General features: G+C 41.3%; 1 protein-coding gene across 1 annotated transcript in view; it reads left to right on the top strand.

Annotated features, from left to right (window-relative positions):
* LOC128701165 (4-trimethylaminobutyraldehyde dehydrogenase) overlaps positions 1–10,567 on the top strand; it is a gene marked incomplete at its 5' end in the record, with an annotated part of 84,942 nt that extends 74,375 nt beyond the window's left edge. The window contains 1 exon segment of the mRNA XM_070087859.1: positions 10,331–10,567. Within this exon segment, the coding sequence (XP_069943960.1) occupies positions 10,331–10,550 (220 nt within the window).
* Between the last annotated feature and the right edge of the window lie 2,798 nt (positions 10,568–13,365).

The raw sequence follows: 13,365 nt of genomic DNA, 5'->3' as shown, positions 1-13,365 counted from the left end.
AAAGTTTTTTTCTCATTATGCACTGTGTGCTGCAGGATTTTTTTTTATACTGTGCACACTGATCACATAGACCCATTCTTTCATATTTAGGCCTACCAGCTTTCTCTTGCTAGATTTGAAGGCGCTAGAATTTAGGCATACTAGTACATCAATAACCCTGGTGCATAAGCCATTCTAGTACGTCGGAAACCCTGAAAGGGTTAAATGGGGTTAAATCCGAGTGGGGATCTGTAACGAGTGATGTTCCACAGGGATCGGTCTTGGGCCCATTGTTGTTTGTAATATATGTCAACGACCTTGATGAGGGAATTACTAGTGATATGAGCAAATTCACCAATGACACAAAGATAAGTAGGATAATTGATTCAAATGTAGAGTCATGGAAATTCTGGACGATTTAGATAAACTCAATTCCTGGTCAGAAAAGTGGCAGATGCAGTTCAGTATAGATAAATGCAAAGTTCTGTAGCTCGGGAGTGTCCATAACCCTAGTACTTACCAGTTAAATAGCGTAGAACTTAACCATACAGACTGCAAAAAGAACTTGGGGGTTATGGTAAGCCTCAACCTTTAAACCAAGGCAGCAATGCCTAATTGTACGTAATAAAGCAAACAGATTACTGGGATTTATATCAAGAAGTGTAAGCAACAGAAGTCTAGCAGTTATTTTACAGCTTTATACATCATTAGTAAGGCCTCGCCTAGATTACGCAGCTCGTTTCTGGTCTCCATATTACAGAGTGGATATAAATTCGCTAGAAAACATCCAGCGTAGAATTACTAAATTAATACATAGCATTAGAAATCTTTCGTACGAAGAATGATTGAAGACTCTTAACCCGCAAACGGTCCAAACGTATATTTACGTTCATTACCCCAGTGCCCTGAATGTATTTTGAAAAATAAAAAGTTTTTTTATTGAAAAAAAAGAGCACATTTTTCTAAGTGTTATAGGATAAAAAAAAATTTAGGGTCAGTACTTACCGAGATATGAGGCCGTAAAGTTGGCACTTGGAGATCACCTGGTGGCAACATGGAGTGCTGCCACTTGCAAAAGTGTTGTCGATATATCTTTTTTTCCATTTTTCATATTATTTTATATAATTTTTATGTTCTGATAATTACAATTTGTAATAGTTCTTGTCATTTCATAACTGATCTTTGTTCTGACACTAGTACGTATTAGGTACTGAAATTGTACTCACATTGTCACAAACATATTGACAGGTGGACATTTATACCTGCCTTAGTCATTTACTGTTGTCTTTGAATATATACAAAGTATTTATAGGTCCCAGCAGTGTTTTGGATATGTGGGGGAGGAGGAGGTGGAGGTGGTGGTGGCGGCGGCGGCAGCGGTGGTGGTTCTCTCTTGGAGAGATATCCTCAAGACCTTACTAATATCCCCTTTATTAATACCCATCTTCCACTTATACACTTCGATCATGTCTCCCCACATTCTTTGTCTTACAAGTGAATGTAGTTTAAGAGTCTTCAATCGCTGGATGTTTTCTAGCGAATTTATATTGGACACTACACCTGTTTGAAGTGAAATATTAAAAATATTAGTCAGTCATTCACAAAGTTCCATTTTGCACTCTTTAACCCTTTGAGGGTTTTCGTCGTACTAGTACGTCTTACGCGTAGGGGTTTTTGACGTACTAGTACGCATAAATTCTAGCGGCCTCAAATCTAGTGGGAGAAAGCTGGTAGGCCTTCATATGAAAGAATGGGTCTATATGGTCAGTGTGCACAGTCTAAAAAAATTCCTGCCGCACACAGTGCATAATGAGAAAAAAAAAACTTTGACCATTTTTTTGGAATAAATCAGCGACTTTGCAGTGTATTTTCGTATGGTATTTATTGTTGTATTCTAGTTTTCTTGGTCTCATTTTATAGAATGGAAGACATATTACAGAAATTGAGATGATTTTGGCTGATTTTGCAAGAACCCTTGAAAGTTCATCAGGGCCCAGGGATTTATTTTGCTTCAATCGGTCTATCTGTTTGATAACCATTTCACTAGTGACTATGATATTGCATAATTTATCGTCTTCAGGCCCACTATAAAAATTAATTACTGGGATGTTGTTAGTGTCTTCCTGAGTGAAAACCGAGAGAAAATAATTATTAAAAATAGAGCACATTTCATTTTCCTTGTCAGTAAGATGCCCAGAGTTATTTTTAAGATATAATAATTTTTAAGGTATAATATTTTTAAGGTATAATATCAGCGCACTTGTGAAAGAATATCAGACTCACCAGCTGACGTGTATTGGACGCATGGCATGATTTGTTTACCTTTGAACTTTGGCAAAAATCGAACATTTCTGCTACTTTGAGCTCAGTTTCAAGATACTTTTCATTAAATAAAAAAAAGGCACAACACCGTGACTGGAACGATACACAAATAACCCGCACATAGAAGAGAGGAGCTTACGATGACGTTTCGGTCCGACTTGGACCATTTACTTTTCATTGTGAAACCAATCAAAATCATCTGAATTTCCGTAATATGTCTTCCATTCTATAAAATGAGACCAAAAAAACTAGAATACAACCATAAATAGAATACGAAAATACACTGCAAAGTTGCTGTTTTAAACCAAAAACATGGTCGGATTTTTTTTTCTCATTATGCACTGTGTGCTGCAGGATTTTTTTTTATACTGTGCACACTGACCACATAGACCCATTCATTCATATGTAGGCCTACCAGCTTTCTCTCTCTAGATTTGAAGGCACTAGAATTTATGCATACTAGTATGACACCAACCCTGGCATGCAAGCCGTACTAGTACGGCACCAACCCTGAAAGGGTTAAGGGGGGCTCCTTGCAGCGGTAAGGAGGCTATTGGTCTGAGGAATTGGACCTCTTGATCTTCTTCCTCCAACCGAACCTAATTACCCCCCAATCCTCCCTTCTGTACCCCACCCTCCCCATTTTTCCCTTTCGTTCCCTCTCCCCACCCTCCCCTAGCTTCCTGTCCCATTTGTAGCCTCTGGGGTCCTCCCCTCTGGCATTACAGTTTCTAGGTAGGAGGTGGCGTGCCGGGGTTTGTCCCACTCCGTGAGGTCCCTTGGGGTGGTGTGGTTTGCCGTAGAATCAGAATTATCCCTTCCTGGATTTCCGGGAAGAGGGCTGGGTGCCCTTTGGGTAATGGGTGTATCTCTGGAAGCTGCCTGTCGGTTCTGGGAGGTGGCAGCCGAAGGGGGTATGCTTTGTGGTGGGTTTCTGACCGCCCTTTCTTTTGTCCACCAAGGTAGCTCGGTAGATGTGAGGTTGCTATCCCAGAGCACTGGTTTACTGCCGTGAAGGGTAGGGTATGGCACGGGTTCCATGCTGCATCTTCACCACCGGTGGGCTTGAGGCCCTCTCGGATGAGGGGAGGAGCTTTTGGCCCCTCCATGACTCCTAGCGACTGTCCCTCCGCTGTCCCTTTTCTTTCTTTCCTTCTTTCTTTTTTTTCTTAGAATAACAAGAAAGGAGATATCACAGAAGATGCACCTGTTATTATGGAGTCTTTGTCCAGTGAAACCCTTCCTCCTCCCAGGCCCCATTCTGATCCCACACCCTGTTCTGACCCGGCTTCATTATTGGTTCATTCTCTCGACACTTCTTCGGCTGTATAGCCCTTGTGGCTTAGCGCTTTTTTTTTATTATAATAATAATCTCGACTCTTCTCATACCCCTGTACCTTCTGCCAGTGACACTTCATCACCTGCTTTGGGTGCTGTGGTGTCAATGCCTCTAGCATGCCTTTCACAATGTGTCCAGCCTCTCCGAATACGGTGCAATGATTTTCAGATTGCCCGCCTCCCTCGGGTTAGACCGCCTGCGGTACTACTCCTAAATGTCCAAGACAACCTACTGATGACAGTTTGTCGATGATCGCTCAAAAATGACCTACACTGCACTCGCTACCTTTGCATACCGAGCTAACAAGTGCGCAGTGGACAATTTTCTTTACAAACAGCGTCTCAAACGGATTATCTGTCTGCTCATGGAATTGGTAAAACTCTTTTAAGGCACGTTGGCCAAAATATATCTTTCCACACTCTTCGAAGTGGTGCGCGTGTCGTAACTGTACAGAATTCAGAGCAAGCTCATGCTCTCTCCCACATCACTTCCATAGATAACATACCAGTTACCATTCGTAAGCATGCTACTCTTAATTCTTGCAGTGGTACTGTGGTCTTACCGTGCACCATTGTACAGAGTGATTTTTTGTCTTGCAGCGATGATATTTTAGAAGAATTAAGCCTTCAAAACCTCCCTATTCTAAAGGTAGATACATACATCCTGTGTTTGTGGGAGAAGGCGCTTTCCTAGTAACATCGCTCATTTAACCTTCGACTGCTGTGAACTTTCGTCTTCTGTCTATATTGCGGGCCATCATTTAGAGGTCCGTCAAGTAGTTCCCACCCTCAACAGTGTTGTAATTGCTGGCATTTTGGGCACCCCGCTAAACACTGCAGATCTGCGGTGGAATGCCTGATCTGTGGTGCAGCAGATCATTCCAATCCGTCTTCCTCCCTCTTGTCTCAATTGCAAGGAACCTCATCTTTCCTTTTCCTGCCGGTGCCAGGTCTATTGTAATGAACAAGAGATCCGTTACCCTAAAGAGCATGAAAGCCTTACACTATGGTAGTCTCTCAGCTCCGCCTTCAAGGAAAACTTCCTTGTGTCCCATATGCTCAAGTAGCCTGCAGACCTCCAACCTCCCGCCTCTCAATCCCTATGCATCCCTGTCTTCTGGAGTCACCCCAGTTTCTAATGCTTTTGCAGTTTTATCCTCTGACACTCCTTCCTCCGCACCACTTTCTACTTCTACTTCTTCATCTCGCTCGCTTACTTCTCAGTCTACTAGACCTCGCAGACCTCCACTTCACATCCATCTCCTGTCCAGAATCTATCTTCTACCTCAGAGACTAGTTCTCACCCACTTTCCAGCTCTCACGCAAAAGTGGAGGTTCACCCTACCCCTAGTGTAGTTCCCTCTTCCCCTGTCCCCCCCCTATCTTCTTCCATAGTTGCCCTCCAACCTCCTTCCTCTCCTGTTACACTGCAGGATTCTTCTCCCCCAGCCAGTGCATCTCTCTAGGCTCATACTCTGACCTTACTTGCACTGCCTCTCCTGTCTTTGACATGGCATCATTGGCTTCCTTATCAACTGAGATGTTAGATGCTGTCTCCAGCTATATAGTGGAGATGACACCCCCGATGGACACCAACGCGCTGCCTCCAACCCCTTATATTTCACGACCCATGCAACAATCTATTCCTCCGCAATATTCTAATTCTTCCTTACTCACACGCTTACTGTTGTTCCCACATGTTACCTTTACTGATTCTCAAAGCCCATAGGTTTTATCATTTCTTATTGTTGTCATTTTTATTTCTGTACATAATGTCTTTTTTACAATGGAATATTCGTGGCCTTAGGGGTAATCGAGGAGAACTCCAATTGTTGCTCTCCCAGTTGTCCCCAGTATGTGTTGGGTTGCAAGAGCCCAAAATTTGTTCTGCTGTCATTCGCCCCGTTTCGGGCTACTTGCTGATACATTCTTCTGATCCTTTACCTGACGAATCATTTAATGAAAGCGCACTTCTTGTATGTGTTGATATACCATATCAACAAGTTTTTATTTGTTCCCCGCTGCATTATACTGCAGCTCGTATTTATTTACACTGATGGTTTACAGTTTGCTATCTTTATCTTTCTCCCTCCCGTGCATTCTGTATCTCTGATATTGCATTTTTAATTTCATCTCTACTACTGCCCGTATTGTTGTTGGGTGGTTTTAACGCTCGCCATCACCTGTGGGGAGGGTCCGACTGTGACTCTTGTCATAATTAGTTGGAGACTTTTCTCGCATCTCATCCTCTTCATGTTCTAAACACGGGTGCTCCTACCCATTTTGATTCTCGTACTCGGTCTCTCTCCTGCATTGATCTTTCTATTTGCTCCTTGCTTGTTGCACTTGATTTCGTGTGGTCTTTTCTTCCAGATTTACATGATAGTGATCACTTTCCCATCCTTCTGACTTCTACTATGTATGCCCGACCATTTCATAGCCCTCGTATTATGGTTCGAATCTTAGTCTTTGGCCAGGATAGTGTTCTCCGTAACAAAATCATTTCCAAGAATAAGAAGGAATGTAATAAAGTTGGTAGAATTACCAACAATAAGTAAAAGGACACAAGTGCAGCTAATGACATTTTTATTGTGGCAACGTTTTGCTCTCCAGGAGCTTTGTCAAGCCGTTACAAACAGTACATGGACACAGAGGGCATCTATAGGATCAGAGTGAGGTGCAGTACTAGTGGTAGTAGTAGTAGTAGTAGTGATATAAGTTGTAATAGTAGTAGCAATACAATATGTTAGAACAATTAACTCACACTTGAGTAAAAGGATATAAAAGCTATTACTTGGGTAACATAAGAATAGGTTAGTAATTTTGAGCATACATACAGAGGTACAAAAAAATACAGGTAAGAGCAGCATGCCAAAGCCACTTGTATGCATAACATTACAGGCTGGCTTAAAATTGACTAAGCAATGATGTAATCAGTGATAAAACATTATTGTAAACAGATAACAATAAAGCACAAATGAGTATTACAAAGACAGGTCATATGGTTGCATGCATTGCTGTAAATTGTCGAATGGAGTATTCTGTTAGGTAGTGTATTTAAAAAATAACAAAGTTAGATTGGGTCTTAGGTTTAATATTTATGTGATATAATTGTGAGAAACATTTAAGATATACAATTTATAAGGTTCAGTTATTCAGTATTTATTTGGTTTTGGGTGAATAAGTGATCTTTGAGAAGAGACTTGAATTTATAAACAGGTAATGTTTCTTTTATATTTACAGGTAATGAATTCCAGATTTTAGGCAGAACATCCAGGTTAATATAGTTGTCATCATTTAATTTAAAAACAAAAATAGATTTTTTTTTATTTATTTATTAACACACTGGCCAATTCCAACCAAGGCAGGGTGGCCCGAAAAAGAAAAACTTTCACCATCATTCACTCCATCACTGTCTTGCCAGAAGGGTGCTTTACACTACAGTTTTTAAACTGCAACATTAACACCCCTCCTTCAGAGTGCAGGCACTGTACTTCCCATCTCCAGGGCTCAAGTCCGGCCTGCCGGTTTCCCTGAATCCCTTCATAAATGTTACTTTGCTCACACTCCAACAGCACGTCAAGTATTAAAAACCATTTGTCTCCATTCACTCCTATCAAACACGCTCATGCATGCCTGCTGGAAGTCCAAGCCCCTTGCACACAAAACCTCCTTTACCCCCTCCCTCCAACCTTTCCTAGGCCGACCCCTACCCCGCCTTCCTTTCACTACAGACTGATACACTCTTGAAGTCATTCTGTTTCGCTCCATTCTCTCTACATGTCTGAACCACCTCAACAACCCTTCCTCAGCCCTCTGGACAACAGTTTTGGTAATCCTGCACCTCCTAACTTCTAAACTACGAATTCTCTGCATTATATTCACACCACACATTGCCCTCAGACATGACATCTCCACTGCCTCCAGCCTTGTCCTCGCTGCAACATTCATCACCCATGCTTCACACCCATATAAGAGCATTGGTAAAACTATACTCTCATACATTTCCCTCTTTGCCTCCAAGGACAAAGTTCTTTGTCTCCACAGACTCCTAAGTGCACTGCTCACCCTTTTCTCCTCACCAATTCTATGATTCACCTCATCTTTCATAGACCCATCCGCTGACACGTCCACTCCCAAATATCTGAATACATTCACCTCCTCCATACTCTCTCCCTCCAATCTGATATCCAATCTTTCATCACCTAATCTTTTTGTTATCCTCATAACCTTACTCTTTCCTGTATTCACTTTTAATTTTCTTCTTTTGCATACCCTACCAAATTCATCCACCAACCTCTGCAACTTCTCTTCAGAATCTCCCAAGAGCACAGTGTCATCAGCAAAGAGCAACTGTGACAACTCCCACTTTATGTGTGATTCTTTATCTTTTAACGCCACGCCTCTTGCCAAGACCCATGCATTTACTTCTCTTACAACCCTATCTATAAATATATTAAACCACGGTGACATCACACATCCTTGTCTAAGGCCTACTTTTACTGGGAAATAATCTCCCTCTTTCCTACATACTCTAACCAGAGCCTCACTATTCTTGTAAAAACTCTTCACTGCTTTCAGTAACCTACTTCCTACACCATACACCTGCAACATCTGCCACATTGCCCCCCTATCCACCCTGTCATACCCCTTTTCCAAATCCATAAATGCCACAAAGACCTCTTTAGCCTTATCTAAATACTGTTCACTTATATGTTTCACTGTAAACACCTGGTCCACACACCCCCTACCTTTCCTAAAGCCTCCTTGTTCATCTGCTATCCTATTCTCCGTCTTACTCTTAATTCTTTCAATAACAACTCTGCCATTCACTTTACCAGGTGTACTCAACAGACTTATCCCCCTATAATTTTTGCACTCTTTTTAGATTTTTTTATTTTTCAAAATATTCGGAGCACCATGCAGGTGAATGTAGATCTACGTTTGGACAGTTTAAGGGTTAATCCAGACACTCATTGACTTTTTGACAGCAACTGATTTACTAAACAAGCTCTGATGATACCTCTACCACTCTCCTCAGTCCTTTCTACCTTAGTCTCGTGCTACCCTCTACCCCCTGCACTATCCACTGCCCCGCTGCACTCCATATACTAATAATCATCCCTCCTCCTTTTGCCACCCACTTCCCCTGCATCCTGCCCTGCTGTGCTGTATAACCCTTGCAGTTTAGCTCTTTTGATTATAATAACCTAAATAATACAGTATCATTTTCAGTGATAGAGTAAGGAGCAGACGGATTTAGGGAGGGAGAGTAAGCAGCAGAGGGATGTACGGAGGGAGAGTAAGGAGCAGGGGGATGTAGGGAGGGAGGGAAAGTAAGGAGAGGGATGCAGGAAGGGAGGGAGAGTAAAGAGCAGAGGGACACAGGGAGGGAGGGAGAGTAAGGAGGAGAGGGACGCAGGAAGGGAGGGAGAGCTGTGACCATTGCCGTCACCCTTCACACATCCTTCATTACAAAATATGAGTTTATTAGGCAATCAGAGGTGCAAACGCTGGTGTCTGCTGAGATCTGGCTCCATGAAGATCAGTGCACTAACCTAACTTGTTCAATGTTCTTCTGGTCCCCCACACACATTGCTCCTGTCATTCCTGTTGCATGTATATTTGTGTTTGTTTATTCTAGTGGACAAACTTCTACCCGTTTGGGTGCTAAGATAAACAAAAATATGCATGCAACAAGGATGACATAAGTAATGCCTGCATTGTCCACAGGAACACCTGAGTTGGGCCAGTACATGGATAATCTTCATGGAACCATGTCTCAACAGATGCTGGTGTTTGGAAGGATCTGATTGCTTTACAGTCCCACACAAACCAAGTAGCTACAATACTGCCACAACACAAGCACATGATATTCTACAAGATTCATCCCACCCACCACCAGATACAACCTAAATCTCAGTTACTCTGGGGGGGGGGCCTTCCTGACCGAGCTTTTCCTACTCTTATATACATTTAGCATGATGGTAGGATTGCTGGTGTCCTTTTTTGTCTCATAATTATTATAATTATATTCATGGGGGAGTGCTAAACCTGTAGGATTATACAGCCCCTGTAGGGGGGGGGAGGGTTGGAAGATATTCAGACTCGATTCAGGGAATTGGAGCACATATACAATACCCTAGATCAAGAGCCTCTCACCAGCATCAAGGAACCTCCCTTGAAGGGTTCTGTCTCATAAACATTCAGGATAACAGGTATATCTTCCTACTTCTTCTTATACTGAGGTCACACTACACATGCATGTACATGCATATGTATTTACACCCTCCCCTCTGTTTTTTTTTTTTCTATTTTCTTAATACTAGTTCTTGTTCATTTTTATTTCCTCTTATCTCCATGGGAAAAGTGGAACAGAATTCTTCCTCAATAAGAATGTTGTAAGAGGCATCTAAAAGGCTGGGAACAAGGGCTAGTAACCTTTTCTGTATAAATTACTAAATTTAAAAGAAAAAGCTTGTTTTTCTTTTTAGGTCACCCTGCCTCGGTGGGATACAGCTATAAAAAAAAAATTCACATTTGGAATGATCAAGGCCCCAGGACTGAAACATTACCAATAAAATGGCCTGTTTGTCTTTTCCTAACTACACATTATATCTCACATTTATTATTTACAGTAATCCTCACAATTTTATTTACAAAAATGCATTAATGTCATTCGTGTTTTCAGAGATATTCAGCGTGGTCATAGAGTGGCCAATGCCATTGAAGCTGGGACTGTGTGGATCAATACTTACAATTTATACCCAACAGAAGTTCCTTTTGGTGGCTACAAACATAGTGGCATTGGTAGAGAAAATGGCCTTACTGCAGTAGACTATTTCACTCAGACACGCACAGTATATGTGGAGATGGGAGATGTTGATTGTGGACCTTTATACCAAGAATAAAAACATTTTAAAAATAATTATTTTTTTAATTCAGTGCCTCTATACAGTACCTTATTATATATAGATCTTTTTTTTTTTAACTACTGTCTTCCACCAAGGCAAAATGAATAAAAAACAAATTAACAGCTATTTTGCCATGTGATGTGCATACATCACAATTCAAGTGACCCTCCAGAATGCAGGCACTGTACTTCCCACCTCCAGGACTCAATCCTGGTTAACCAGTTTCTTCTGAATCCCTTTATAAATGTTACCTTGCTCACACTACACGTCCAGTCATAAAAACTGCTTTCTCCTTGGTAATATGCTCGCACAAGCACCTAGGACTCAAAACCTCTAGCTCCTTGCAATCCTTCCTGTGACAACCCCTACTACTTCCTTCCACTCCAGAATTATGCATCCTCTTAGTCATCCTATTCTGCTCCATTCTCTGTTATTTCTCAGAACATCTCAACAACCATTTCTCAGCCCTCTGAATTACACCCTTGGTAGCCTCAAATTGTCTCTGAATTTCTATGCTCTGAATTCTAAAATATTTACCCTACACATTGCTCTTAAAATAAGGCATCTTTACAGCCTCCTCCTCACTGCAACACTGAAAGCCCATTCCTCATACCCATATATTAGTGTTCTAAATCCTCTATGTTAATCTGCAAACATATTTTATGTCCTACTTTATCCATAGGCTATAGTTAGGGTATGCATGAGAAGGGGATTATTTTAGACAGGAATGTGTGATACCACTATAGTTGTTTAACAGTTATAGATGGTATTGTAAAAGTGAATGCTAGTATGTTGGGGAGTGGTGTGGGATTAAAACAATGAATTTGGTATAAGTGGGAGTTGTCACAGTTGCTCTTTGGCAACTACACAGTTGTTTTAGTAGATCCTGTAGAGAAATTGCAAAGATTGATGGAAGAATTTAGGAGGGGTATGTAAAAGAAAGGAATTAAAAGTGAACACAGGGAAGAGCAAGGTGATGAGAGTAACAAAAAATTTAGTCATTGAAAGACTGATATCAAACTGAAGGGATCACAGAAGAATAAATGTCTTTAGATATTTGAGAGTGGACATGTCCGTTGGGTCTATGAAAAGCAAAATGAATCATAGAATTGATGGGGAACAGGGAAAAAGGTGGGTGATGCATTGAGGCATCTGGGAAGACTGACCTTTCATGGAGGCAAAAAGGGAAATGATCCCAACAATGTTATATGGGTGTGAAGGATGGGTTTTGAATGTTGCAGTGAGAAGGCTGGAGGCAATAAAGGTACTGTGTGTGAAGGCAACAAGTGATGTGATTATGAAGAGAATTTGGAGCTTGTAGATTGTATAGGGTTACCAAGAGTGTATTTCAAAGAGCTGAAGAGTTGATGTGGCTTGGGTATTTGAGAAAAGATGGAGCAAAATAGGATGACTAGGAGGTACAGTATTATAAATCAGAAGTGGAGGGGTAGTGTTGGTCCTACAAAGGGGTGAAAAGAGGTTTTGAGTGCTATGGAATTTAATACCTAACAGGCTTGTGCAAGCATGTTGCATAGGAATGGAAAGTTAAGTGTTGGAGTGTGAGCAAGGTAACATTTATGAAAGAGATTTAGAAAAAGTGGTTAGCTGGATAGAGTCCCCACACTGGATATTACTGTTAGGATAGTCATAAATGTGACATCAACACAATCCTGGCAAGGCAGTGATTGAATGATAGTGAATATGTTTTCTATTTTCTGGGGTTACCTTGCCTCAGTAGGAGACAGCAAGATAGATAGCTTACTAGTGAGAGACAGGACTCTGATGCCCAAGGTCTGGTGATCAAAACCCCAACTGAGAATTTCTCTGGTATATTCACCCCTCAAGGAAGGTTCCTTGATGCTGGTGAGGCTCTTGATCTAGGGAATTGCATCTATGCTCCAGTTTCCTGAATTAAGCCTAAATACCTTCCACATCCCTCCTCTCCCACAGGTGCTTCTCCCTTGATTATTATAATATTCTGGTATATTCAACAGGCATATATCCTTCTAATTCTTATACTCTCTTAGTCACCTTTACCCTTACACTATGCATGCTCTCTGCCAGTCCTTAGGTATCTTCCTTTCTTTCATGCATATACTGAATAAATACATCAACCACTCCAAAACTATATCCTCACCTGTTTTTTACATCTGTCTTAATCCCATCTGTCCCAACTGCTTTACCTTAATTACATTCTACCCTTTGCCCCATGCACTTCCTCACCCACACCCACATCCAGCTCTTTCATACTCCCAGCCCAAAACGTGAAATCACTGTCTCCCTTCACTAGCACTTGACACCTCAAAATATTCCATCTTCCCAACACACTCCACCTCCACATTTAACATCTCCCCTCTTTAGATTTTTAACTGCCAAGCACACTTGCTCCCCAGGCTTTCTTAACTTTTTAATCTCTTTTAAAAACTTTCTCATTCTCAGCAAAATGAGCTAATTAAACCTCACTCATTTTCTCATTTCTCATATATTCTGCCTTCCACAGTTCATTTCTATATTAAAAACCTCTTGTATGCTAACTTTTCCTCCCTTGCTACCCTCTTTACCTCATCTTCCCATCAACCATTCCTCTTCTTACCAGCACCCACCTTGCTATACCTACAAACTTCTGCTGTACACACTAAGACTGCATTCTTACACCCACTCCATTCATCTTCAACCTCATTACCTGTACTTACTAGCTCACCTTTCACCCAGTAGTTTCTTACATCTTTCCCTGTCTCCTTCATCAATTTATTTACTTTCACTTCTCTTTATCCACTGATGCTATTCTCTTTGTACTCCACCTACCACTTAC

The sequence above is a fragment of the Cherax quadricarinatus genome, chromosome 2, assembly GCF_038502225.1.
Source record: "Cherax quadricarinatus isolate ZL_2023a chromosome 2, ASM3850222v1, whole genome shotgun sequence".
Taxonomy (NCBI): domain Eukaryota; kingdom Metazoa; phylum Arthropoda; class Malacostraca; order Decapoda; family Parastacidae; genus Cherax; species Cherax quadricarinatus.
This window is presented reverse-complemented; position numbering and strand designations above follow the sequence as displayed.